The sequence below is a fragment of the Pleurodeles waltl genome, chromosome 7 (genome assembly GCF_031143425.1).
Source record: "Pleurodeles waltl isolate 20211129_DDA chromosome 7, aPleWal1.hap1.20221129, whole genome shotgun sequence".
Classification (NCBI taxonomy): domain Eukaryota; kingdom Metazoa; phylum Chordata; class Amphibia; order Caudata; family Salamandridae; genus Pleurodeles; species Pleurodeles waltl.
The window spans coordinates 800,068,228-800,094,555 of NC_090446.1; the positions used below are offsets into that span (position 1 = coordinate 800,068,228).

The 26,328-nt window shown below is 42.7% G+C and overlaps 1 protein-coding gene across 1 annotated transcript in view; it reads left to right on the forward strand.

The window, feature by feature from the left end:
* Positions 1-891: 891 nt before the first annotated feature.
* The window catches only part of LCP2 (lymphocyte cytosolic protein 2), a 465,302-nt gene continuing 439,865 nt past the window's right edge, over positions 892-26,328 (forward strand). Inside the window, exon 1 of the mRNA XM_069201712.1 lies at positions 892-1,133. Within this exon, the coding sequence (XP_069057813.1) occupies positions 1,056-1,133 (78 nt within the window). The 5' untranslated portion in view covers positions 892-1,055. The remainder of the gene's footprint in view (positions 1,134-26,328) is intronic.

Here is a 26,328-nt window from a genome sequence, read left to right on the forward strand (position 1 = left end):
AGAGTGAAGGTAAAACACTTGGGGGACTACCATGCGAAGGATATCATGTCTAAGATACAGTATTGCAAGTCTACCATAGGTTCCAATTTGCAGATTCAGAAGTACTTTAAACCAGGCCAGTTTTTTTTCACTCTAGCGTTTACTGTAGTCCTTCTATCCTGTCATCTACTGTCATCTCAATTAACTATTGAGTTCTAAATAGTTTTGTTTTATAGAAAACATTTACAATCAGCAATTTATAGATTATGTATTTAAACTTGTAAAATCGTGATTTTCCCCCAAGATTTTAGCCAAGAACTTTTGACTTCCTCCATTAAATTTAATCCAGAGATTTTATTTCCATTTCATAAGTACATATTCATAATATGACAGCAGTGGGTGAAAACGTAAAAGGGTCCAAAGTTGAGTTGTGTTTTATAAGCAAAGTGCAGTAGCGTAGCGAAGATGTCAATGGCCCTACTGCTAGCAAGGAAATTCGTCCCTTTGGCTACTGTTGGGGTGGTAAAAGATAGCATTGTCAAGGTTCAATGGGCCCCTGTGTCCCCTGGCGCCACGTCACCTGCTGCACCAATAGTAGCTACTCCCCTGTAAGAGTTTATGTGTAGAGAGTGTATTAATTCTACCTCACCTTCTTTTAACAGAAATTATTACTCTGCCCTTTTAGTTCGGTAATGTTCTCCATTGCTGAAAATAATGTTATTAGGAGGCCTTAACTGCACACAAATATGTTTTAATAAAAGGATCATTAAGGCTGCAGGTTTCGCTGCAGAGCATTTGAACATTTTGACAGACTTCCTTGTTTACTTATTTAGACTGTCACAGGAAGTGGTGAAGGGACTCGCTGAGCGACAGCATTCTCAGAAGAGGACGTTCATCAGAAAGAGGAAGCAGTTGAGTCCTTTCTCAAATGCGTTGCCTAATTATTTAGAAGCTCGATAGATTCCGTTGTATTTCAGGTGGTCGTACATTTGCTGCGGTCCTGCTGGTGTTTGGCAGCAGTGGAAATCTGCCCACCCTGTGATATGAATATATATTTTTAATTTTAAGAAGCAGAAATGGATTTGCGCAACGTTCCAAGTCGAACCGAAGTTCTCGCCTGGACTCCAGAGATCCTGTCAGATTATTTTAGAAAGGTAGGATCCCCTGTGTCTTTTAAATGTTATTTCCGCAGCAGTTTGTTGGAAACACTAGATTTCCTGTCGTGAAGCTAACATTTGCATGAATGCCAACATTTTAGAAGAGGAAAGGGGGCGATTTAAAATACATTATCTGGGAAACATATTTCCCCGATTCCCCTATATGGAAGCAGAGGCAATTTCAGGAGAGAGACAATCAAAATAAGGCAATTTTCAGCTTCACAAATCGTGGGTTTTCCACCTTCATCGGCTCTATTGGCATGTGTGCATTTGTAGGTTTAGGAACATGCAGGCCTGTGTTAATAAAAGAGCGCACAGGTCTGTTGCTCCCTTGGGGTACTTTCTGAAAAACTGATCTTCAGATAATGTCACACGTGCTCGAAATTTTAATTAAAAAAACCTGTATTGTCTTGACTTCTCCAAAACTATTGATTGTACAACCTGTAACATAATCCTCTGGCCTAAGAGTATGCCTGCAGGCGTGGATGTGGGTTGCTTGAACTATGAATGTAATACTTGTTCTATATATTTCCAGGCACAGAATATGTATGTGACAAAGATTTTGATAGAAGAAGATTCAGAAATATCAAATGATCACTAACTTGCTGGGTTCTCTGAATGGGCAGAGATGGCGAGGCCTTTTTCTGGGATTACTTGGTAATATATATTTATGAAAAATGACTATTTTCTCTGCACGTTATGTATCAGTTTCACCAAGAGGCTCCACATATGGGCATTTGGTTCTGTTGTGTGTTTCAAAAACACTTTTCAAAAAACGGTTTTGTAGTATGGCAGCACTATTCTTAAAATCCAGTATGACATTGTGTGACATCATGTGTATCATTAGAAAGATTTAGGTCTACCAGACCTAGAAAACAATAATTATAACGCACAGTTGTGTAAATGTGTAAATGAAACTATGACATAGATCACGTGAAAAGTCATGTTTTAAAGTCGCGCAAGGTGCATTAACAAAAAAAGGGATCTTTCTGAGAGGGCTAGAAGGATCCAGCAGAAACAGCGTTTTCTCCCTTTCAAGGTGAGACAGATTTTGGGGCAATCCAGGACACTTGCAGTTCCCCCCTGCTCAATTCTCCGGGTGATATATGTGGTAATTTGTACAGGCACAAACAGTCTAAAAGAGGGAAAATGTGATACATTCGGGTGCGATAACTCTTATTCCGTGCCCTGTCCCTGATTCTGGGCGGGTAATCTCACCCCACGCACAAATCATAATGGGTAATAATAACAGCTTTTCTCCAGAGCGAAGATGCCTCAGGGTAAACTCAGCCCATTCGGAATTAAAACCAAGGCGAGTTTTCGCTAAACGAGTTCTGTACGAGTTAGTTTAGACCCCATACTTTGTCTCAACTGCTCTAAGAAATTTGATTCGCCTTAAAAGGAAATTGGCCAAGGAACATTTTTTACTTGTTCATATATTTTCAGAGTCCAAACTCCAAACTGAGCGCTTTACCAACTAGATAGATTTGCACGGTTGGAAGTTTAAGTTCGATAACTTTAGCCAAAAGTTTAACTGTAAAAAAAAAAAAAAAAGTTCTTTACGTGATGCCAGTGTTTGCAAAATAAGCCCCTCTATTAAATGAAGAGGGATGTGACGTTAGGGTCAGAGCTGCCGACTTTGAACTCTGGAACCAGGTTCGAGCCTAGGCGTCGACTCAACAGCCTGTGATTCACTTAATCTCTCTGTTCGAACCAAAATGAAAGTGTCCTTGTATAATGTAACTGATGCTCAAGTGAAAACTGATGCTCAAGTAAAGCGCTCCAATACCTTCGAGTCGATTTCTCGCTGTATAAAACTGTAAACAAAAAATGTATCTAACCATGGAAAGACTGTACAGGCACAGCCATTTACCCAGTTGTATGCAAAGTGGGGAAAGTCAAAACGGAGCATGCAAGGACAGAAGGCTAACCTTTCACTCTAGATCAAGATAAAATCAGGAAGATAAATTCCAAAGATGCTGCCTGCATTTGAAAAAGATGGCGAGAGAAAATATCTGCAGGTTCAAGGCCCCCTTCCTAATTAAATTCGTCCTATACTTTAACATGCTTTCACAGGCTCTGACTGGTGGAAGGCATACACTTGTTGCTATTCGCGAACATAAACATACTCCATCACTTTAGTATCATGCCATCCTGCCATTTTTTTGTTCGAATAATCTCATATATTTTTTTATGTTGGGCTGCAAGTACCTGTTTTAACGTTTGAATGAGTGAGATTTGGGCCCATATTTATACTTTTTGACGCAAAACTGCGCCAACGCAGTTTTGCGTCAAAAAAAGTAGCGCCGGCTAACGCCATTCTGAAGCGCCATGCGGGCGCCGTATTTATTGAATGACGTTAGCCGGCGTTAGCCGCCGGCGCTGTCTGGTGTGTGTTAAAAAAAACGACGTACACCAGGCAGCGCCGGCGTAGGGGGAAAATGGCGTATGGGCGTCCAGAAATGGTGCAAGTCAGGCTGAGGCAAAAAAATCGCCACAACCAGATTTGCGCCATTTTTTTACGACGCCCATCCCCCATTGAAATGACTCCTGTCTTAGCAAAGACAGGAGTCATGCCCCATTGCCCAATGGCCATGGCCAGGGGACTTCTGTCCCCTGGGCATGGTCATTGGGCATAGTGGCATGTAGGGGGGCACAAATCAGGCCCCCCTATGCCACAAAAAAAAAAAAAAAATACTTACCTGGACTTACCTTAATGTCCCTGGGGTGGGTCCCTCCATCCTTGGGTGTCCTCCTGGGGTGGGCAAGGGTGGCAGGGGGTGTCCCTGGGGGCAGGGGAGGGCACCTCTGGGCTCATTCTGAGCCCACAGGTCCCTTAACGCCTGCCCTGACCCAGGCGCTAAAATCCGGCGCTAATGCGGGTTTTTTAGACCCGCCCACTCCCGGCGTCATTTTTGCCCGGGAGTATAAATACGACGCATATGCATCGCAGTCATTTTTTAAGACGGGAACGCCTACCTTGCATATCATTAACGCAAGGAAGGTGTTCACGCAAAAAAATGACGCTAACTCCATGAACTTTGGCGCTAGACGCGTCTAACGCCAAAGTATAAATATGGAGTTAGTTTTGCGTCGAATTTACGTCGAAAAAAACGACGCAAATTCGTTGCAAACGGAGTATAAATATGCCCCTTGATTTCTGTATGACCAAGTTAGTTAGCGGTTGACCAATGGGCATGTTTTTAATCGGGTATGTTGTGATATAGCACATGACAACAGGTCTCCAAAATGTCCGTTTGCACTGACATTGCTTTGGCTGAAATTTGTGCTCCAGCAAAAGCGATTGGTAGCAATACCAATGTGCCTCTCATGACTGTAACTGAAAGTTCCAAAGAAGGCATGTACGTCAATTCACCCAAGTGGTAGGACTAGCAGAACTGAGAACACCTGCCATATGACCCCTATGTGGTATCACAGAAAGTGACATCACCTCACCTTTAACCCTAATGACATCACTGGAAGTGAAGTCCTTTGGTCTGATGAAGCCACTGAAGCTAATATTAAGGAAGGAAATGTAAAAATATTAATATATGTGGGCGAACACAGATACCAAAATATATGTATCCCAACTACCAGCAAAGGTTTCCACCCACATACTCTTGAACAGGACTGTTGAAGAATAACTGTTTGTGTTCTGTCTAGATGTGCCCTGATTTCTACAGAAGTGTAGTAAAAATGACCACACATCAATCGTTTGATGCATGACATACTGCAAATAGATTGACATTGTTTTACAAAGTTCTAGTTGTTGCAATTGTCACTCACCTCACAGCACGAAGTTAAGCATTTTTACAACTTTATCTTCAGCAGTATTAGGGCTAGGAAAGGAAATGTGAAACCTGGAAGAAGAATACTGCGCTTTCTCTCAGTTCTTTTCAATAGCAGTTCTAAAGTATATGATTTTGTGAAATGTTGTAGCACATTTTATTTTCGATTTCATACTTTGTTAAAAGTAAAAAGTTAATTTGACTGGCTAACTGCAAATTAAATAGTCTAATCTGTTTCCTTGTAGTGTTTTTTTTTTTACCATGGGTGTAACGGGCAGTAGTGTGTTTCAGACAACTCCAGAACAACAACTCTCATTTAAGTTATGGCACAAGAGTACAGGAAAATGTGTCAGTGGTGCAAATAGCAACAAATATTCATTTTGTGCAACTCCTTAAACGTTTATAATTGAGGACGTAATTAAACTTTCATCTTGTTTAGTTTGACGACAATGATTAGAATTTAATTTCTGTCTGATCTGATCCTCCCTGGCTGCCCGCAATGCTTAAATTGCTTGACAAGCTGTTGCTGCCACGCTGCACCTTTTAAAACAAATGATGATAATCCTTGTCCGAAAGCTACCTAGCCACTCATACGTGGGTTTGCAAAGAGCTGGCTGTGTTTTTTAAAAAAATCTATGTGCGTGGGGCGTGATGCCCCTGCTCATTCCAAAGCCCAGGGTCGCAAAGGCAGGGCCAGTGGTAGCCGAGGACAAGCTAGAAGTAGCAGCTATGACCCCTGGCGACGCCTAAATGACTTGCAGGAAAATAGGTACAATGTAAGGAATCGTGGGATACTTTCCACCATTACACTAGTGTAACAATGTACAAAAGTGATATTTGAGCCTGTGTTTACTATACGTCAAAGTAGGAGATGTGGCAAGTTGAGATGACCCCCGGAAGATGTTGGCGCCAGGCCTGGTACATTGTTGGCTTATGAATCAATTTAAGCATGTAAATACAAATAATACACTGTTCCAGTAGAGGAAGGAAAGGATACTAGGTAGGGAGTCCTAATCTTTAGGAGCAGAAACCTCACACACCCAGGAGGGTGTCATGCTTCATCATCGGGGCTGCTCCTCGTCAGACTGGCACTGCAATGTCTGACGGGCACCACCCCAAACGGGGGGGCTCTTTGCCGGAGATCTTAATAGATGATGCCACTACCCTATATAAGAGTGAGAGGTAGGGAGATCAAAAAAGAGAGAGGTAGATAGCGGTTAAAATTGACTCTCTGAAATCAGAATGAGTGATCTGTTTAATAGTCTATCTCGAAGTCAGAGGCCACGGACCAGTCATCAGGTTCACAGTTTATTGAATGATGGTGCTCAAAGGCGGCGACTAACCTACACGGGTCCGCGCTTCCCGTGTTGTCCCATGTAGCACGTTCCTTAAACGGGGATGGGCGACTGATAGGAATAGTTTTTCCTCTACATATTATTGTAAGTGACTGGATACTTTTTGTACTGACAATTGCAGTGTTCAATAATTCATAGTATTTAAGTTTTGGAGATACATTTAGCTAATTGGTCCTGAAGAAGCGTCACCGGACCCGGCTGGGCCACCTTTCATCTTGTTTAGTTTGACGACAATGATTAGAATTTAATTTCTGTCTGATCTGATCCTCCCTGGCTGCCCGCAATGCTTAAATTGCTTGACAAGCTGTTGCTGCCACGCTGCACCTTTTAAAACAAATGATGATAATCCTTGTCCGAAAGCTACCTAGCCACTCATACGTGGGTTTGCAAAGAGCTGGCTGTGTTTTTTAAAAAAATCTATGTGCGTGGGGCGTGATGCCCCTGCTCATTCCAAAGCCCAGGGTCGCAAAGGCAGGGCCAGTGGTAGCCGAGGACAAGCTAGAAGTAGCAGCTATGACCCCTGGCGACGCCTAAATGACTTGCAGGAAAATAGGTACAATGTAAGGAATCGTGGGATACTTTCCACCATTACACTAGTGTAACAATGTACAAAAGTGATATTTGAGCCTGTGTTTACTATACGTCAAAGTAGGAGATGTGGCAAGTTGAGATGACCCCCGGAAGATGTTGGCGCCAGGCCTGGTACATTGTTGGCTTATGAATCAATTTAAGCATGTAAATACAAATAATACACTGTTCCAGTAGAGGAAGGAAAGGATACTAGGTAGGGAGTCCTAATCTTTAGGAGCAGAAACCTCACACACCCAGGAGGGTGTCATGCTTCATCATCGGGGCTGCTCCTCGTCAGACTGGCACTGCAATGTCTGACGGGCACCACCCCAAACGGGGGGGCTCTTTGCCGGAGATCTTAATAGATGATGCCACTACCCTATATAAGAGTGAGAGGTAGGGAGATCAAAAAAGAGAGAGGTAGATAGCGGTTAAAATTGACTCTCTGAAATCAGAATGAGTGATCTGTTTAATAGTCTATCTCGAAGTCAGAGGCCACGGACCAGTCATCAGGTTCACAGTTTATTGAATGATGGTGCTCAAAGGCGGCGACTAACCTACACGGGTCCGCGCTTCCCGTGTTGTCCCATGTAGCACGTTCCTTAAACGGGGATGGGCGACTGATAGGAATAGTTTTTCCTCTACATATTATTGTAAGTGACTGGATACTTTTTGTACTGACAATTGCAGTGTTCAATAATTCATAGTATTTAAGTTTTGGAGATACATTTAGCTAATTGGTCCTGAAGAAGCGTCACCGGACCCGGCTGGGCCACCAGCGACGCGAAACATGTTGACCCTGATGAGGGACGGCTAGGTAATTCCCCGCCTTCTCTCTTTTTCTTCTTTTTTTTTATCACAGAGTGATTGACCATTGTCTCTGTTTCACTCTCATTATTTTTAATCTTGGCCTCTGACTTCGAGATTGACCCTCCTGGGTGTGTGAGGTTTCTGCTCCTAAAGATTAGGACTCCCTACCTAGTATCCTTTCCTTCCTCTACTGGAACAGTGTATTATTTGTATTTGTATTTACATGACTGTTGGGAGGCTATACACTGGACCAACAACCCTCCCTATCCCCTTATTTATTGATCAATTTAAGCATGCACTATGATCTTTAAGACACTTCTGCGTTCTTCAATAACTTTTTTCCTTAAAAAATGAGATCAAACTGGGTTTTAATACTTTTTTCTTCCTTTGTAATACGATAATATAACAAACTGACTTAGGACAAAACTGGGAGGTTGGTATCCTGTTCGCCCTACTTAAAAGTGCACATGGCTTCTTTGCACTGTAAATATTACCTACTGGATTTTGGAGAGGTCCTCACTCGCTAAATAGTAAATAAGGATTTCATTCTATTTTTCACATTTGAAAAGTGGACCACGTGCGTTTTCTCACTTTCCTTCTATTTGAACATAGTACAAGCAGTGGGGAATCGGTTCATTCCACATTTTCCCTGGTATAAAACGCCAGTTTGAAGCACACACTGTTCACTCCAATTCATTACCATACACAAAAGCAGAAATAGTGCTCGCTGATAGGCCATGTTTTTTTTTCATCAGCCCAAAGTTTCTTTACTATGGGTTATAGTGTAGTTTTTTAATTAAAATAAATCCACACAGAGAATTAGCGGTTCAGAGTGATAAAGGGACCACTTATTGTTTCTTCCTTGTCTGCTTACAGGTTGGGCCCCAGAAAGATATTGCCCAGTAAACTTAGAGTAAATGTTTGGATCCCATATGGTGATTTTCTTTAGCCAAAACCAGGGACTGACGAAGTTCCTGCACAAATTGATTTGAGCAAAGTCTAGGATACTTTTTATTTTAAAACGTTGATATCGATGTGCAAACGAGTTTTACATGTTTCCTAATAAATATATAAATAAGAACTACGACCCTAATGTTTTGCAAAAGTAATTCTTAGTTTTTTTTTGTTTTTGTATTTTACATCGATCCCCATGAGTTAAGTTTGATTTAAACCCCGTTTTCTTTATAAAGCAACGCTTTTCTTTGTTATGTTTTGTTTGGTCACGGTATTTCATGATGCTAAATTAACGAACAGTTTTGAAAAAGCTGTAGGATATATCTGTGTGGACTGTCTACAATCTATATTTATGTATTCATGCTTACGTGTTTTTTGTTCTTGTCATGGGCAAACCTGTTCGAGGTCAGTCTTTGCACACTGTGTAAGACCACCCGATCTTCGGATACGACTGTATCACATAAACAATTCAACTACTAGTAAGCTGTTGGTCTAAGGGGTCTTCACTGGGTTAAGGGACAAGTAGGCAAACAACTTCTCGTGTTGAGGGGGGCAGTTCCCCCAAAGAGATGCAGTGCAAGGATAAATGTATATGCTTCATAGAAATCTAGTAGAGCCCGTCTGTGCCAGTGGCCTTGAAGGCGACTAAAAACTCAGTAGCCACAGCTATCACCTCTGGGGAGATTGACTAATCAAAAATCTGGCTGTGGCAATCATCAAGCCCTACAAAGGTCATCTCAATGAAATAGTCAACAAACCCCCTAATTATCAAGCGCTTTCGGCTGTGTAGAGGCATGAGCAGTAATGTAAAAATGTAGCCAAGATATTTTAATTATCGGTGAGTAATAGTCCGCCTACGTCTCCTATGCCCACAACATGACCTTTAGCCCTCTCCCTCTTAAGCAACCAGGCCAATGCCCTGCCCGGGCTGCACCTCTCCGTCCACTAGACCCCAGAATTGCGCCAGAAGTGTTTTTGTTCTTGTGACTGGCAAGCCAGTCGAGGTCAGTTATTGCACACTGTGCAAGATCATCCGATCTTCGGATAGGATTGTATCACGCGAATAATTTAGCCACTAGTGAGGTGTTGGTGTGAGATATGGCCCACGGAGGCAGATTTATTTAAAGTTGGTGCCATACATTTCTTACATGTAAGAATATACAGAACAAGGTGCCACCCCATTTACAGTAAAGGATTCTATATACAAACAGACTTCTTTGCATCATTAGGCACAAAGGTGGAGGTTTAGTGCTTTATAAAAGCACACAATCTTCTCGCAAAAATAAGGTGTCTAGTTGGTTTCGAATTAACGTGCTTGTATTTAGTAAGGGGCGATGGGCGTTGCAATGAGACAGAACAGTTTCTACTTCGATTGCCATACTCGTCCCTCTTGCAAATTCTGCATGTACACAGGAAGTTAAGTCAAGTGTTTGCATGTTTAAGTGTTAGGCTTTCCTTGCTGGGACGCCTGCAAAGAGGAACTACTGCGAAGGTCCTGTATGGGCCACTGGGGATGCACTTTGCAAATTAGATCTAACCAGGAGTACCTCAGGGGTTAATCTAAGCTTCCTTCTTGTTCTTGTTCTTCATAAACTGTGGAGATCGATCTTTATCCCTTATGAGAAAGGATATGCCCAAAATGGGAAAACGTTCTGCCCCAATACTGTTCTATGCAGCTGATGACGTACTAATTGCACGAATATCACTAATTCCACAAATCCTTCTTGGTTAATTCTTACCACCCTTCATGGAGGATTTGGATCTAAAGGTAAACTTCTCAACATGATTTGTCCTGATATGTGGCCCTTCTATTACCAAGTCCACGTTCCATGGCCTGGGGGAGTCAGATAGGAAAGGTCAAGACTTTCAACTATTTGGAAATTCTTTTAAATTCAGCTTTTAACTTTTAGATCTCGACTACTTAGCAGAGCTAATGAGTCTGTCTATCGATTTGCACACAGGCTGCACCATAAACCGGTAATAGAAAGTATAAAAATCTGTAAGAGTCAGTATACACCAGTAGGGACCTACGGGACAGAAGGATGGGAGTACAGCAACGCTGGAAGTCTCGAGCATATTGAAAACAGGTTTATTTGCAGAATACTATCAGTTACATGAAGCACAGCAACGTTTATTTGGCATGCTGAGCTAGGGTTAGGTTATTTGGAAGACGTTATTGGCTTAACGCCTTTACTTTGGATAAATAGTTGATGCAGACCAGAGGGCCACTTGGTTAGAATTTTTCTTAGAATCTCTCACCCGTGACAATAAGAAGCAGATTCCTTGACTTGTTTATGTGACAAACACCTTTCAGTTGATGGGTATCTGAGATTTATTTTCAACATCTCAGTGTACAGTTCCTAACTGCAAAGAAATGGTCGAGCCTACTATAACTATCATAGAAGGATGCAAGAGAAAAAGGCTCAATCCACGGAGACAGTTGTCAATTACTCCGCTTCAAAGACTACAGTGGGAACTGAATCTTATCTAGTTTTAATTACCAACAGTAACTATCGATTTTACTTGACCCACTTACGACTGAGCACAGTGATTTTTTTGTTGCCTTCTTGGTGCAAGGGTCATGATTACTGGATTTACTAAAATGTCTTTGCAACAATTATTCCACCCAAAGCACTACCCACTTTATGCTGTTTTGCACTCCAAGGGCCTCTTATTTGGCCTCGATTTTAGGAGCTGCTAATATCAGACACTATAAAATTGGGCTACATGTTCTACAACTAGGGTCACCAGATACCTGCAAGGCAAATATTAACTTTATGGACTATTCGAATTAGGAAGCTTTAGAAGAACTGGATATTTATTAAAAGACACACTTTTAGGTAGAATGTGTAAATTATGTTTTAATTGTATTATCGTCTGTTTTTGAAACTAGCTGAGTGGATATAGAGGATGAAGTATGTACTCATATTAATATGTGTGCACACTATTTAAAGGATAATGTACGATGAGTGGATATTGTTTTAAAATTGTGGTATATTATTGTAAACCTTTAGGGCTATTTAGCCTAATAAACATTAACTGAAAACTGAGGTCTATTGTGTGCATCTTTATGTGTTATGTTGTATATAACAGCTGATGGCTGGTTTGGCAGACAAACATTTAATACTATCCAAAACTTGTTTACCAAGGCACACCACAACAGTTCTTATAGTCCATTCTTTGATGTGCTGAGTCAATCAAAGTTCAACGTAAACATCTGTAGGTGATGTAAATTTTATTAATCATGTGCAAAATTAATCCAATGGAACAACAGCCAATCCAATGAAACAGACAGCGTGTTTCATCAACATGACTTTCTCAAGGCATAGGTGTGAGAATAATCAAATGTTCCAGGAATGCTGTGACATTCCCAACATCCAGACACAACTGCAGGAAGTAGGTTTGCAGTTGCCAAAGCATGAAATATATTGTAATTAAGTTGATGAATGCAACAGTGATAAGTCGAATACGACGGTCGAATACAACTTATCACAGTCGCATTCATCAAGTACATTTGATCCTTTTCTGATCAAATGTTCCTGTTAGACCTGACAGCCTTAAGGTGGTCACCCCTAACTTTTTGCCTGCCTCCCTCCACTTTTTGGATACTGTTTTTGCTGGCTTTTAGACTCTGCGCACTTTACCACTGCTAACCAGTGCTAAAGTGCATATGCTCTTTCCCTTAAAACATGGTAACCTTGAATCATACCTGATTGGACTATTTAATTTACTTATAAGCCCCTAGTAATGTGCACTCTAGGTGCCTAGGGCCTGTAGATTAAATGCTACTAGTGGGCCTGCAGCACTGGTTGTGCCAACCACTTAAGTAGCCCCTTTCCCTTGTCTCAGGCCTGCCACTGCATGGCCTGTGTGTGCAGTTTCACTGTCACCTCGACTTGGCATTTAAAAGTACTTGCCAAGCCTAAACCTCCCCTTTCTCCACATATAAGTCACCGCTAATGTGTGCCCTAGGTAACCCCTAGAGCAGGGTGCTGTATGGGTGAAAGGCAGGACATGTATCTGTGTAGTTTACATGTCCTGGTAGTGTAAAACTCCTAAATTCGTTTTTGCACTACTGTGAGGCCTGCTCCCTTCATAGGCTAACATTGGGGCTGTCCTCATACAGTATTGAAGTGGTAGCTGCTGATCTGAAAGGAGTAGGAAGGTCATATTTAGTATGGCCAGAATGGTAATATAAAATCCTGCTGACTGGTGAAGTTGGATTTAATATTACTATTCTAGAAATGCCACTTTTAGAAAGTGAGCGTTTCTTTGCACTTAAATCCTTCTGTGCCTTACAATCCACGTCTGGCTGGGCTTAGTTGACAGCTCCTTGTGCATTCACTCAGACACACCGCAAACACAGGGTACTCAGCCTCACTTGCATACATCTGCATTTTGAATGGGTCTTCCTGGGCTGGGAGGGTGGAGGGCCTGCTCTCACACAAAGGACTGCCACACCCCCTACTGGGACCCTGGCAGACAGGATTGAACTGAAAGGGGACCTGGTGCACTTCTTAGCCACTCTTTGAAGTCTTCCCCACTTCAAAGGCACATTTGGGTATAAAACAGGGCCTCTGCCCTACCTCATCAGACACTTGCTGGAGAAGAAACCTGAACCAGAAACTACATCCTGCCAAGAAGAACTGCCTGGCTGCTCAAAGGACTCACCTGTCTGCTTTCTACAAAGGACTGCTGCCTAGCTGTTGGCCAGCTGCCTTGCTGAACTCTTGTCTGGCTGTGAAAGTGCTCTCCAAGGGCTTGGATAGAGCTTGCCTCCTGTTCCGTGAAGTCTCAGGACCAAAAAGACTTCTCTTTTTCACTTGGACGCTCCGTGCGCCGAAATTTTCGACGCACAGCTTGTTCCACGGCGAGAAAAATGCCGCACACTGACGCTGATCGACGCGACGCCTTCGGGACGACTGGAACTTCGAGGCACGGCTTCGCAAGGACAACGCCGCCCGACCTCCAGAGGAGAAATCGACGCGACGCCTGCCGTGAGATCGAAAGTTTGACGCGCAGCCCCGCAGAACGACGCGCAGCCGGAAAACAATCAGGAAAATTCACGCACAGACCCGGGACATCTGGTAATCCCCGCGATCCACAGAAAGAGACTGTCCGCGTGCCGGAAAACGACGCACGACTTACCCGCATGAAAAATAACGACGCAAGTCCGTGTGTGCTGGGGAGAAATCGATGCACACACCATTTTTCCACGTATCTCTTCTTCTGTGGCCCTCTGAGGAGATTTTTCACTCCAAACCAGGTACTTTGTGCTTGAAAGAGACTTTGTTTGCTTTTTAAAGACTTAAGACACTTTATATCACTTTTCAGTGATATCTCTGCAAATTCACATTGCAACTTTATTCGTTTTGACCGACAATTATCCTGATAAATATTATATATTTTTCTAAACACTGTGTGGTGTATTTTTGTGGTGCTATATGGTGGTATTGTATGATTTATTGCACAAATACTTTACACATTGCCTTCTAAGTTAAGCCTGACTGCTCGTGCCAAGCTACCGGAGGGTGGGCACAGGATAATCTTGGATTGTGTGTGACTTACCCTGACTAGAGTGAGGGCTTTTGCTTGGACAGGGGGTAACCTGACTGCCAACCAAAAACCCCATTTCTAACAGTTCCCTTTTGCGAAACTAAGTTTCAGCATTATGGACATAAGCTTTTCTCTTTCTATTTTGTGTCACTCTTACACATTCTGTATTTGGGAAGGAGAGTTATTTGGACAATATGTAACGCCAGCCAAAAGCCTTCTACTTTAGTGACATTTTCCCAGTTGCACAGCAGAACTGTTGCATTGTCATCTCGGAGATCCTTTTTTAAAGTAAGTGCTTTTTAATGGGTGGGTATTTTTACATGAAAGCACTGGTATCTATAACAGAGATGAAAATTGAAAAACTTATCCAGTCTCAAAAAAGCATATGATGGCCAGTGAACTTGAAAATAAAAGCTGGTGTGTTTAGACTGAGGTACTAATAAGTCGATTTCAGTTGTTTTTGTCTGCTCTGCATGCTCCAGCGTCTCCTCTTTTAAGCATATAAATGCACTTCTATTTAACATTTGGATGTGATTGTTTTGTTGAATAGTGCCATAGCAACAAACAGATAACAGTATACCATTTGTACTTAACCTAATTGGGAAGGCACTTAAAAGCAAGGCGCACTGACAACATTACAAGAAAGTGAAAATAAAATGAGAAGATGGGCTCATTTTACTTTCACTGAATCAGTGGTTGGTGACATATTCTGGTCCCCCTGAGCACTGATTCCTTTGGGAGAAGTATTGGTGTGAAGCGTAGAATCTCCCTTTCCAATGTTGCCTCTGCCCACCAGCTCCTTCCTTGTGGATCATCACAGGTGAGAGATCCCAAGCAGGGATTCACCTACTAGCCACCATGGATGGGGGATCGTCCCCTTGGGCAGGGGCCTGTGATCTCCCAGCACATTTAATTGCTCTAGTCTGTCTTCCAGCCTGGGGGAAGGGCAGGGAGTATAATTATCCCCAATCTGCTCCCCGACTGGGGGTCAGGAAGACCACTAGACACCAAGGAAAGATTTTTTTTTTTTAATATAACGGGTGGGAGCAGCCAGATATGGGCATGGTCATGCCCCCACTACAAAACAATGTGGCCTCTGTCTTTCTAACTCTCCTGGGGGGCAGATGGGGTAATTTCTCTTCAATCCCCTCTGGGGTGTAGGCAGAAAGCCCTATAGACACCAGGGAAAGCGTATTTTTGAAAAATGTATAGGGGTGTTGGCCGTGCACCCACCCCAATTAAATGGGGCATCAGTAATTACCCTCAATGTGCTTCCTGGTGGAGGGGAGCCCACTAGATGTCCGGGGAAGTTTTTTTTTAAATTTAAATATAGGGGTAGAGGCTGCCCGCCATGGCCTTAACCATGCCCCCAACCCCAACTAAATGGGGCATTTGTCTTTCTGCCTCCCAGGGGCAGATGGGGTAATTACCCCTGATCTGCCCCCCTTGGGTGGGCAGAAAGCCCGCTAGACACCTGGGATTTCAAAATAGCACCAAAACAAACAAAAGGTTACAACAGCCTACCCTGGCATCAAGCCATGTCTCTGCCCCAGTGGGGTCAATAGTGTCTTACTGTTCCTTTCGATTGGGGGCAAGTCAGTGCTTGTCCCAGTTGGGGGTTTTCCCTAACCTTGCCCCTTGGGGGTGGGAGGGCAGAAAATTCACCTGACACCATGGAGTTTGCCTTTGGGGCAAAACAAAGTGCTGTGGCTGTTGCACTCTGGCATTGGCCACACCCCCACCCCAAAAAGGATAAATCAGTCTTTTTTCCCTCGCAGGGTCAGACAGGAAGTGTGCCATCAATTTGCTATTGGGAGGCAGAAAGCCCACTGATTGGCAGTAATATACATTTTTAAATAAAATAATGTAGGGTTCTGGTCTGTTCTAACATCAGGCTCCACCCTCTCCTCTAAAACCTCAACAGTCTTTCTGCTCCCTTGCAGACAAAAGCATTGCATCCCAATGCCAAGCGAGAGGACATCTGATTCTTTTGGATGTTATTTTACATATGGACCAGGAGAGAGTGGCTGACTCCCAAATTGGTGAATGGCTGCACGTTTTGGGCTTTGGTAGGCTACTACGTGGAAAAATCCAGACAGTCCTGAAAACTAGACATCTGGGGAGTCCAGGGTGGTGTGCTTCTCATAGATCCCACACCATTTTCTTACCCATAATGCCCTGCTCACACCCAACTTTGACTAAAACACACATTTTCCTCTGATTTTGGTGAGGAAAACTTCTGCAATCTGCAGGGAGTCACAAACTTTCAGCACATATATTTCCCATGGTACATCACTTGTGTGAGTTCGCCAACAGACCTTGACATAAAATGCCCTCTAGGGCTTTGTGGAGAGATCAGCAATAGGGATAGCTGTGGGATTTGGGGGCCTGCCACCCATGGAAATCTACCAACCACAGACATTTTTTAAAACTAGACCACCATGGTATTTCAGGGTGGGGTGCTTTGCATAAAACCCACAAGGTTTTCTTAATCACAGTGCCCTGCAAACCTCAAACTTTGCCTGAAATCATGCATTTCCTTACATTCCTGTGATGGAAACTTCTGGAATTCACAGGAATCCACAAATTTCCTATCACCCAGCATTACCCCACTTGTGCAAATACAAATGCTGCATCACTTGTGTGTTTGGGGCTAGTACCTGTGACAGAAATGGATCAAACCGGGGTCAATGGGAGTCCCCTTGCAAGAGCTCCTATTGACCTTGGTTTGAACCATTTGTCATACCTGTTGACAGGCATCCAAGCCACCCAACTTTGGGTTTCCCCAGGTGTCTAGTTTTATATTTGCAAATATACTTGATTTCCCTAGATGCCGGCTGAGCTAGGGCCCAAAGTCCACAATTACCCTCTTTGCAAAAAGGACTAGTTTTGAGTGGAAAAGTGTGATGTATCCAAGTTGCTCTTTGGACTATTTCCTGTTGTAGGCACTATGCCTACCCACACAAATGAGGTACCGTTCCCATTGGAAAACAGTATGAGAATAGAATAGTAAAACTAGGGGTTAGATATTAATTTAGAGGCATAGATATTAATTTAGCAAAAACATATTATATGGCAGTGGTTCCCAACCTGTGGTCCGGGGACCCCTGGGGGTCCACGAAGCTTCCTCAGGGGGTCCACGACTGCTTAGAAATGTAAATAATATAGACAGATTAGGTCCCTAGCTTTCAGTAATGACTTAGTGGGGGGGGTTCCTGGATTCCAATAATGATTCAGTGGGGGTCCCTGGGTCCCAGTAATGATAAAGTGGGGGTCCTACAAAGTCAAAAGCTTGGGAACCACTGGTATATGGTGTTTAATCCCTGTCGCCCCTCTTGAACCAGTCCCATGTTGAGAGGGACCCCCTTGGAACAAGTCCATACCTTTGAATACCCAGGTGTTGTCCTGCATTATCATTTTCACTGGCACACCTATATTACCAGGAGTAAAATAAGACTAGAGCAGACCACCAGGAGATTATTGAAACTATTTAAAGCCCCACAATTTTGCCCCATTTCACTGGCATTACATGCTTTTAACTGTATCTGCGTTCTATGGTGTAAAACTTTGGGGTCATAATGAGGACGCAGCTTTAGCTGTTGTTGAAAATCATTTTATGAGGCTACTGACTGGCCTCCCAATTAGTACATCATTGCTCCCTCTGCGATTGGATATGGGGTTAAGAAACATCTAACAGTGAGAAAGGTTATGACCCCTCCTGTTCTGAGGACACGTGTGGGCAACCCTACAATTGAGACTCTATCAGATGGGATGGCTGAACTCCTGTCCCTTTCAGGTGCAACTGATCTTCCATGGATCAAGCATGTGAGAACAAAGTTGACGGATATTGGGCTTGATTATTTGGGGACTGCTCCAAATGAGTGCTGCGTGGACTCGCAAGGGGCAAGTAATAATTCCAAAGTAACATGGGCTCCTTGACATCAGCTTTTTTGAAGTTAAAAGATAACTTCCAGAAAAAACAGTTCTTGGATGAAATAGAGAACCCCTTTGTTAGAAAGCTCTATCTACAATTTAGGTATAGGACACTACCGCTATACTTGTTTACAACCAGATGGGGGAAAATGGTAAAATCACAAGATGCCCACTGTCTGTTTTGTGTATTTTGGGTTGAAACAATTGAGCAAGTCTTGCTTTTTTTGCCCTGGTTACCGTGTGCAAGAAATTAAGGGGATTGCACAACTTGGCCGGAATTTGGGTGCCAGAGAATACAGGGAAGCACTAAGAATTGTCAGGTCTGTTAATAGGCAATTTGTGTTTTTTGCAGTTTCACGATTTTTAATGGTGATGTGGAGGATCAGGTTAAGAATGCTTTAAGAAGGGGATGTGCATTCTTGCTTCTTAATTTGTTTTTAATTGGTTTTACCTTGTCTAAGCAAATATTGTTATGCTATTTTATTAGTTTTATTGTTTTATCTTTTAATTGTATATGGCTGTATTTTTATGATCTTTGATGAAGTCTTGCCATATAAAGAGTTTTGTACCTGGAATAGTTGAACATTTGTTATTAACAATTGGATTTCCCTGCATTCATGTCTTCCAAATATAAGCAGGTGTGTAACAAAGAAGACATTTTGAAAAATATTCTTTAACTCATATGCTAGTACAGGTACTCACATAATCAATGATGTAGAAGTATCCACTGCTTCTAAATGCCACATCTTGTACCCATTTCAGAAATATATAGGTTTCCTTGATACTCATTTTTCACTGTACATATTTCACCATATGAATTGATCTATACTCGATACATAATAAAAATCATTGCACAGTATAGCTCAGTTGTTTGCTCTGGGTACCTTGGGTTCTTCGAGAAACTACAAACCCCATATATCTCTGCAATTAGAACGGACTAGTGAATAAAATGGTGTGTTACTTTTGTAAATAAGTCGTAGCAACAAAAAGTAACAGATGAAAATGTTGTTCCAAATAGCTATTATTTATCTGCTCATTTTCAATATGTCTTTATTTTAACAGTTAGAGTCTTGGCATCTACACATATCACCCTTTGCTGAATTTGGAAGTTAGTCTGTTTTTCAGAAATCTCTAGCTTTCTTGTATCATCAATGGGTTTCATACTGGTTTCTACAATGAACTGAACGAAGGTTGAAGGCACAAAAACAGGAAAAATGGGCCACCTCTTTGAAAAATCCCCAAAGTGGTGTAAACAATTTGTTTTTTTATTTTGCTCTGCTTGCTCCTGAAAGTTGATAAGATTGTGACTTTGCAAACCTTCTTTAATCCTATTTTTAGGGAAAAAAAACAGACACTTTTGTACACAACACTTTTTTCCTATTCTTTTCCCCTTTTTCCAAGAAAACTACAAATTTAACTATATTTTGCCGATTTTCCCAGTGCCCTCTATGGGACCTTTAGAATACCCAGGATCTTCGAAAAAATTACACAATTTTGGTGTGGATACCTTATTTGGAAAGAAAAGTATGGAACCCTGAGAGCAAACTACCACACATAGCCCAAAAAGGGCTCAAAATGTTGGGGAGTGTTAGAAATGGGGTCTTTGGTTGGCAGTCAGGTTGCCCCTGTCCAGCAAGGACCCTCACTCTAGTCAAGGCCAAGGAGAACCACACTCAGTTAACCCCCACTTACCACCTTGGTAGCTTGGCACGAGCAGAAACGCTTCACCCAGAAACAATGTGTTAAGTATTTGCACCAACAAACACAGTAATACAGTGGAACACTACAAAATGGACACCACACAGGTTTATAAAAATAGTAAATATTTATCTAAGTAAACAAGACCAAATACAATACAAATCCACAATACACAATAAAAAATATGACTTTAGCAATTAAAACACCAAAATATTGCCTAGATGCACCAATGCTGCAATTTGATGTTAAGTGGCGTCGTGACAGAGTTGTTTCCCACAATGCAACTCCACTGGTGGTCCCTATGGAGTCACACGGACCCACAGGAACAGTACCTTGGCAAAAGTGTGGAAAACAGGCTAGTTCACAAAGTTGGGGAGCAAGGCGTCGTTGGACCTGAGGCAGCGTCGGTTCCGGTACTGTGAGGCGAAGGAGCGGAGGCATCACAAGGAGACATCGGGTTTTTGCTATGGAGCGGTGGAGGTGAGGTGGTGTCGGTTGCGAGGAGTCGGTTCCTTGGCACCTCTGGCAAAGTCGAAGTCTGACAAAATCACAATGCTGTGGGGCGACCTCACGGGGTCAGGGTCACATCATAGGGTCACAGGCACTGCAATGGAGTCGGATATCATGAATGTCAGTGTTATGACATTCCGATCTTGCGAGTTCTTCGGATGTCAGTAGCATCAGTGATGCAGGGTCTGCTATGTTGATGGGGTCATTGCGCTTCTGTGAGGTCCACGACTTCAGGTGAAGAGGCGTCATGGGTTCTGGGCAGCAGCATCTTTGCAAAGTCGCACTGTGTCATCTGGCATAGTTTTACAGGATTTTACCAGAAATTCACTCTTGGGCCTAGGAATTGGAATTCACCCTCTGACAAGCTAGAGTCCACAGCATGCAGACTCAGAGACTAGTTGGTGAAGCCGTTGCTGTCCCTGAGGCTTCAAAAACAGTAGGCAAGCTCAGTCCAAGCCCTCAGAGATTCTTCTCAAGCAGGAATATACCACAAAGTTCAGTCTTTTTTCCCCTTTTACAGGCAGAAGAAGCAACTGCAGGGTAGCCCAAAAAAGCACAGTCACAGGTAGGGGCAGCACCTCTCCTCAGCTCTCCAGCTCTTCTCATTGGCAGAGGTTTCTTTTGGTTCCAGAAGCAAATCTTGAAGAAATCTAAACTCTGGAGTTTTGGGTCCACTACTTATACCCCTTTCTGCCTTTGAAGTTGTCCAACTTGAAAGAAAGTCTCAGTTGTTTACAGGGTCCAGCCTTGCTCATGTCAGGCCCCAGACACACACCAGCTGAAGACTATATTGTGTGAGGGCAGGCACATCCCATTCATGTGTAAGTGACCACTCCTCCCTCTACTCTAGCCCAGATGGCTCATCAGAGTATGCAGGCTACACCTCAGCTCCCTTTATGTAACTGTCTAGAGGAGATTCACAAACAGCCTAACTGTCAGTCTGACCCAGACAGGGAATCCACAAACAGGCAGAGTCACAGAATGGTTAAAGCAAGAAAATGCCTACTTTCTAAAAGTTACATTTGTATGGACTTTTGCCCTTTTGCAGGGTCATCCCCAATCTTTTTACCTCCTGCCTCCTATCTTTTCTGACATGTTGCTGTTGGCTTTTGAACTCTGAGCACTTTACCACTGCTAAACAGTGCTAAAATGCATATGATCTCTGTGTAAATTGTATTGGTAATTGGCTTATCCATGATTGGCATATTTGATTTACTAGTAAGCCCCTAGTAAAGTGCACTTGAGGTGCCCAGGGCCTGTAAATCAAATGCTACTAGTGGGCCTGCAGCACTGGTTGTGCCACCCACATTAGTAGCTCTGTAATCATGTCTCAGACCTGCCACTGCAGTGTCTATGTGTGGAGTTTTAACTGTAAATTCAACTTGGCAAGTGTACCCACTTGCCAGACCTAAACCTTCCCTTTTCTTACATATAAGACACCCCTAAGGTAGGCCCTAGGTAGCCTCAAGGGCAGGGTGCAGTGTATGGTTAAGGTAGGACATATATTAATGTGTTTTTTATGTCCTAACAGTGAAATATTGCTAAATTCGTTTTTCACTTTTGCAAGGCCTGTTCCTCCCATAGGTTAACATGGGGGCTACCTTTACATCTGATTAAAGTGTAGATTCTCTTTGGGGGCAGATGGACATGTGGAGTTGGGGGTCTCTGAGCTCACAATTTAAAAATACATCTTTTAGTAAAGTTGATTTTAAGATTGTGGGGGTTATTCTAACTTTGGAGGAGGTGTTAATCCGTCCCAAAAGTGACGGAAAAGTGACGGATTTACCACCAGCCGTATTACGAGTCCATTATATCCTATGGAACTCGTAATACGGCTGGTGGTATATCCGTCACTTTACCGTCACTTTTGGGACGGATTAACACTCCTCCAAAGTTAGAATAACCCCCTGTGTGTTTGAAAATGCCACTTTTAGAAAGTGAGCATTTTCTTGCTCATATCATTTCTGTGACTCTGCCTCTCTGTGGATTCCCTGTCTGGGTCAGTCTGACAGTTGGGCTAGTTGCACCTCACACTAGACAGTGACACAAAGGGAGCTGGGGTGTAGCCTGCATTTCCTGATGAGCCAAATGTGCTAATGGGAGGGGAGGAATGGTCACTCACACCTGAAAGGGCTGTGCCTGCCCTCACACAATGAAGTCTCCAAACCCCTGGTGAGTGTCTAGGGCCTGGCCTGGGCAAGGCAGGATTTCACATTCAAGAGAGACTTTGCTTTGAAGTAGGCCTACTTCAAAGGAGAAATTGGGTATAAGAAGGGCACCCAAAACCACAGACTTTAGAACACTTCTGGAAACCAAGAGGAACCTCTGCCTGGAGAAGAGATGAAGAGCTGAGGAAGAAGAGTTGCCCTGCCTGTGACTGTGCTTTGTGGAGCTATCCTGCAGTTGCTGCTTCTGCCAGAGTAAGAGGGCAAAGACTGGACTTGTATGCCTTCCATCTTGTGAAGATCTCCAAGGGCTTGATTTAGAGCTTGTGTCCTGTTGTTTGAAGTCTCAGGGACAGAAAATACTTCTCTCTGCCAGCACCTGGAGTCTCTGAAGAGACTCCTACTCTGCCCTGTGGTGCCCATCCAATTCTTGGGACCCTGAATGGAGAAGCTGGCAGCCTAAGAGGAATAAATCCACGCACAGAACGCCGTGAGGGGAAAAGATCGGCGTGACTCCGATCTGCGGCTGAAGAAAAGACACGCAGCCGTCTCCATGGCTGAAAATTGATGCTCGCCGGAAACGTGACTGAAGAATCTGCGCACGGAGCAGGAAAAATGATGCGCAGTATCGCTGACGGAGGCTGGGAGATCGCAACCCGAGCTGCGTGGTTTTCGGATCATCGTGCGGCTAGATTTCTGATGCAAGCACCACTGGGTGTGTAAAAACAATGCAAGGCCTGCCCGGACCCGAGAGTACTGACCGGATTGACACATCACTCTCCTGCGGAGAGAAGAAACAATGAGCCCCAACCCGACAAAAGGAGAAACAACGCAAGGTCTCGCTTGTGAGTGAAATTGATGCATCGCAAGCCCTTTTGACGCACACTCGGCCTTGCGGGGTTATTTTTTCACGCACCCAAGGTACACTTTTACACTAACAGTGTTAGTGTGTGTTTAAAACTACTTAAAGACTCTTTTTTATTTTTTTTATTTGATAACCTGACTTTTGTATTGTGGATTTTAGTCGTTTTGGTCTTATTTTGTTTAGATAAATATTTTCTATTTTTCTGAACCTGTGTTGTGTAATTTTCTAGTGTTTTCATGAGGTTACTACGTTACACCTAGCACTCTGAAGTTAAGCCTACAGCTCTGCCAAGCTACCAAGGGGGTAAGCAGGGGTAAACTGTGGGTGATTCTCTTTTACCCTGACTAGAGTGGGGGTCCTTACTTGAACAGGGGGTAACCGGACTTTCAACCAAAGACCCCATTTCTAACACATTTTCAAACTAACAATCTAAAAACCAACTTCACTATAAGATGTATTTTTAAATTGTGATTTCATATGCCCCAAACTCCATATCCCTAGCTGTTCTCAAAGAGAAACTGCACTTTAAGAATATTTAAAGGCAGCCCCCATGTTAACCTATGAGAAAAACAGGCCTTGCAACAGTAAAAAACAAATTTGGCAGTATTTCATTGATAGGACATGTAAAACACATCTGTACATGGCCCACCTTTAACATACGCTGCACCCTGTCCATGGGGCTACTTAGAGCCTACCTTAGGGGTTCCCTACATGTATACAAATGTAAGGTTTGGGCCTGGCAAGTCGGTACATATGCCAGGTCAAACCGACAGTTCAAAACTGCATACACAGACACTGCAGTGGCAGATCTGAGCCATGTTTCAGGGCTACTCATGTGGGTGGCACAATCAATGTTGCAGGCTCACTAGTAGCATTTGATTTACAGGCCCTAGGCACCTCTAGTGTACTTTACTAGGGACTTAGTAGCAAATCAAATATGCCAATCATGGAAAAGCAAATTACACATACATTTTCTCATAGGGAGCACTTGTACTTCAGCACTGGTCAACAGTGGTTAAGTGGCCAGAGTAACAAGAGTCCAGCACACAGCAACAGCCTGGGAAGCAGAGGCAAAAAGTTAGGGGAGACCATGCCAAGGATGCCAGGTCTAACAGGGAGGGGATGGGTGATAGAAGAGACCCAGCAGTTAAGGGGTTAATCAGCAACATGCAATAAGGGGTCAGGTGAATGAAGGGTTGGGAAGATCAAGGGGTGGGATAAAGCCGCTTATGCCTTTTAGAATTACTTTATGTATCTCTGCAGCAAGATTAACAGTTTCTTAAACTATCATGGCTGCCTCCAGTGATGATGCATATACATTCTGCAGGCGAAGTGTCTATCCCTATGTCTGCATTAGTCTTGATGATGACCCATGTCATGCGTGCTTCTGTGGCAATACATTAGGTCTTTTATTGGCACTTAGCTGTAATGTGCAAGGAAAATATTTTTAAAGCCTTTACTTTTCTCTGATTATAGTGTAGTACATGGCTTTCGGGTCAACATGTGGCATTCGTATTTGTAAATATGTAGTTTTTAACTTTAAGAATCTCTAAGGGCACTGATTAGTCTGCTCAAAAGTTTTAACTAATTTCACTAATGTACCACATATGTGCTTTTAATGTTCTGATATTCATATAAACAACCTAAAGAGAGAATGTTTGCATTATGACTTGTTTCAATGAGTCTAAAGAAATCGATTAATGCCATATGAGACTGTGATTGTTTTCAAATGTATTCCTAATAAACAGCCGAGGCGGATTGCATATTTATACAATTCCTTTACATCTACACTGCAAATAAAATGTTAGGACTACCAACAATAAATACAAATTAATCATTTAAAAAAGTAAGTATAATTGTTCACAAGGAGGACAGAAGTTCGTAGGTTATTGCATTGCCTATTCATATCCAAAATGTGAACCTTGCAGTGCAAAGAATAATAAACAAGCATTTGCAATGCAACGGGTCTCGCATTTGCTCATGTTTAGAGCTGATAGCGTTGTAAACTCCTAACCTGACTTTTCACCTATCGTCAAAAGTGCATTTAAGTACGTAAGCCGAAAAAGTGCATTTAACTATGTAAAGCACTCGACTTCTGCCAAGCGAAATCGTGCTAGTAAATTAGAGAAAAAGTAGTCCACGATCCGACAGAAAACAGCGAGCCTTGCATGTTTTCTGTACTTGGTCGATGCGCTCGAGGAGGGCTAGCCACCGGAAAAGGCATGACGTATGCATGCCTTCGACTAATGAAAGCAAGCAGATTTTAATAGGCAAGCCAACTAACCAATGAAAAACACTGACGTGATGTCGACAGGGCTCCGAGCCCTTTTCTAATACCTACAGCGTCTCGTTGCGATACGCATGCGCGATCGCATGCAACGCAGGCTCGACCCTAAAAAGGGCGCCACCAACAATCCCTTGTAAAAGGCTGGCTTAGAAACACAAATTGTCAATCCTTTTTACATTTAGCAATAGCAGACCTTTTCAAGACAAAGGTAAAAATAAAAGGAACATATTAGATCAAATAACAGAGGTGACTTGCTTAGTAAAAGCGTAAGTGGGGAATCAGTTTTCATAGGGTTGAAAAGTGTAGTGATCTGAACAAAGTAGCAACCAACAACCACTAAATTAATTTATAACATAAAAACGAAAAGATTGAACACATAAAACCCCCTAAATTGTTAAAAACTTGTGCAGATGCTGTGGCTACCCATAATTCAACTATATTAAATGTATTTACTAAATACTAGTGATGTGCTACAAAAAATCAAAAATACTTGTGAACATTTGTAACTCACTAAATATAATGCTATCCGTTTACATGTATATTACTTTGCGACAACCATATCTCATTCACGAGGAAATTCAAAGTCTGACACCTCCAATGCCTGCTCCCAAAAGGAAAATCAGGTGCAACTGACCTTTTTTAAATAATCCCACGCTACGCCATTGCTAGTCAAAAACACAAACAAAATACTCTAAACCCCA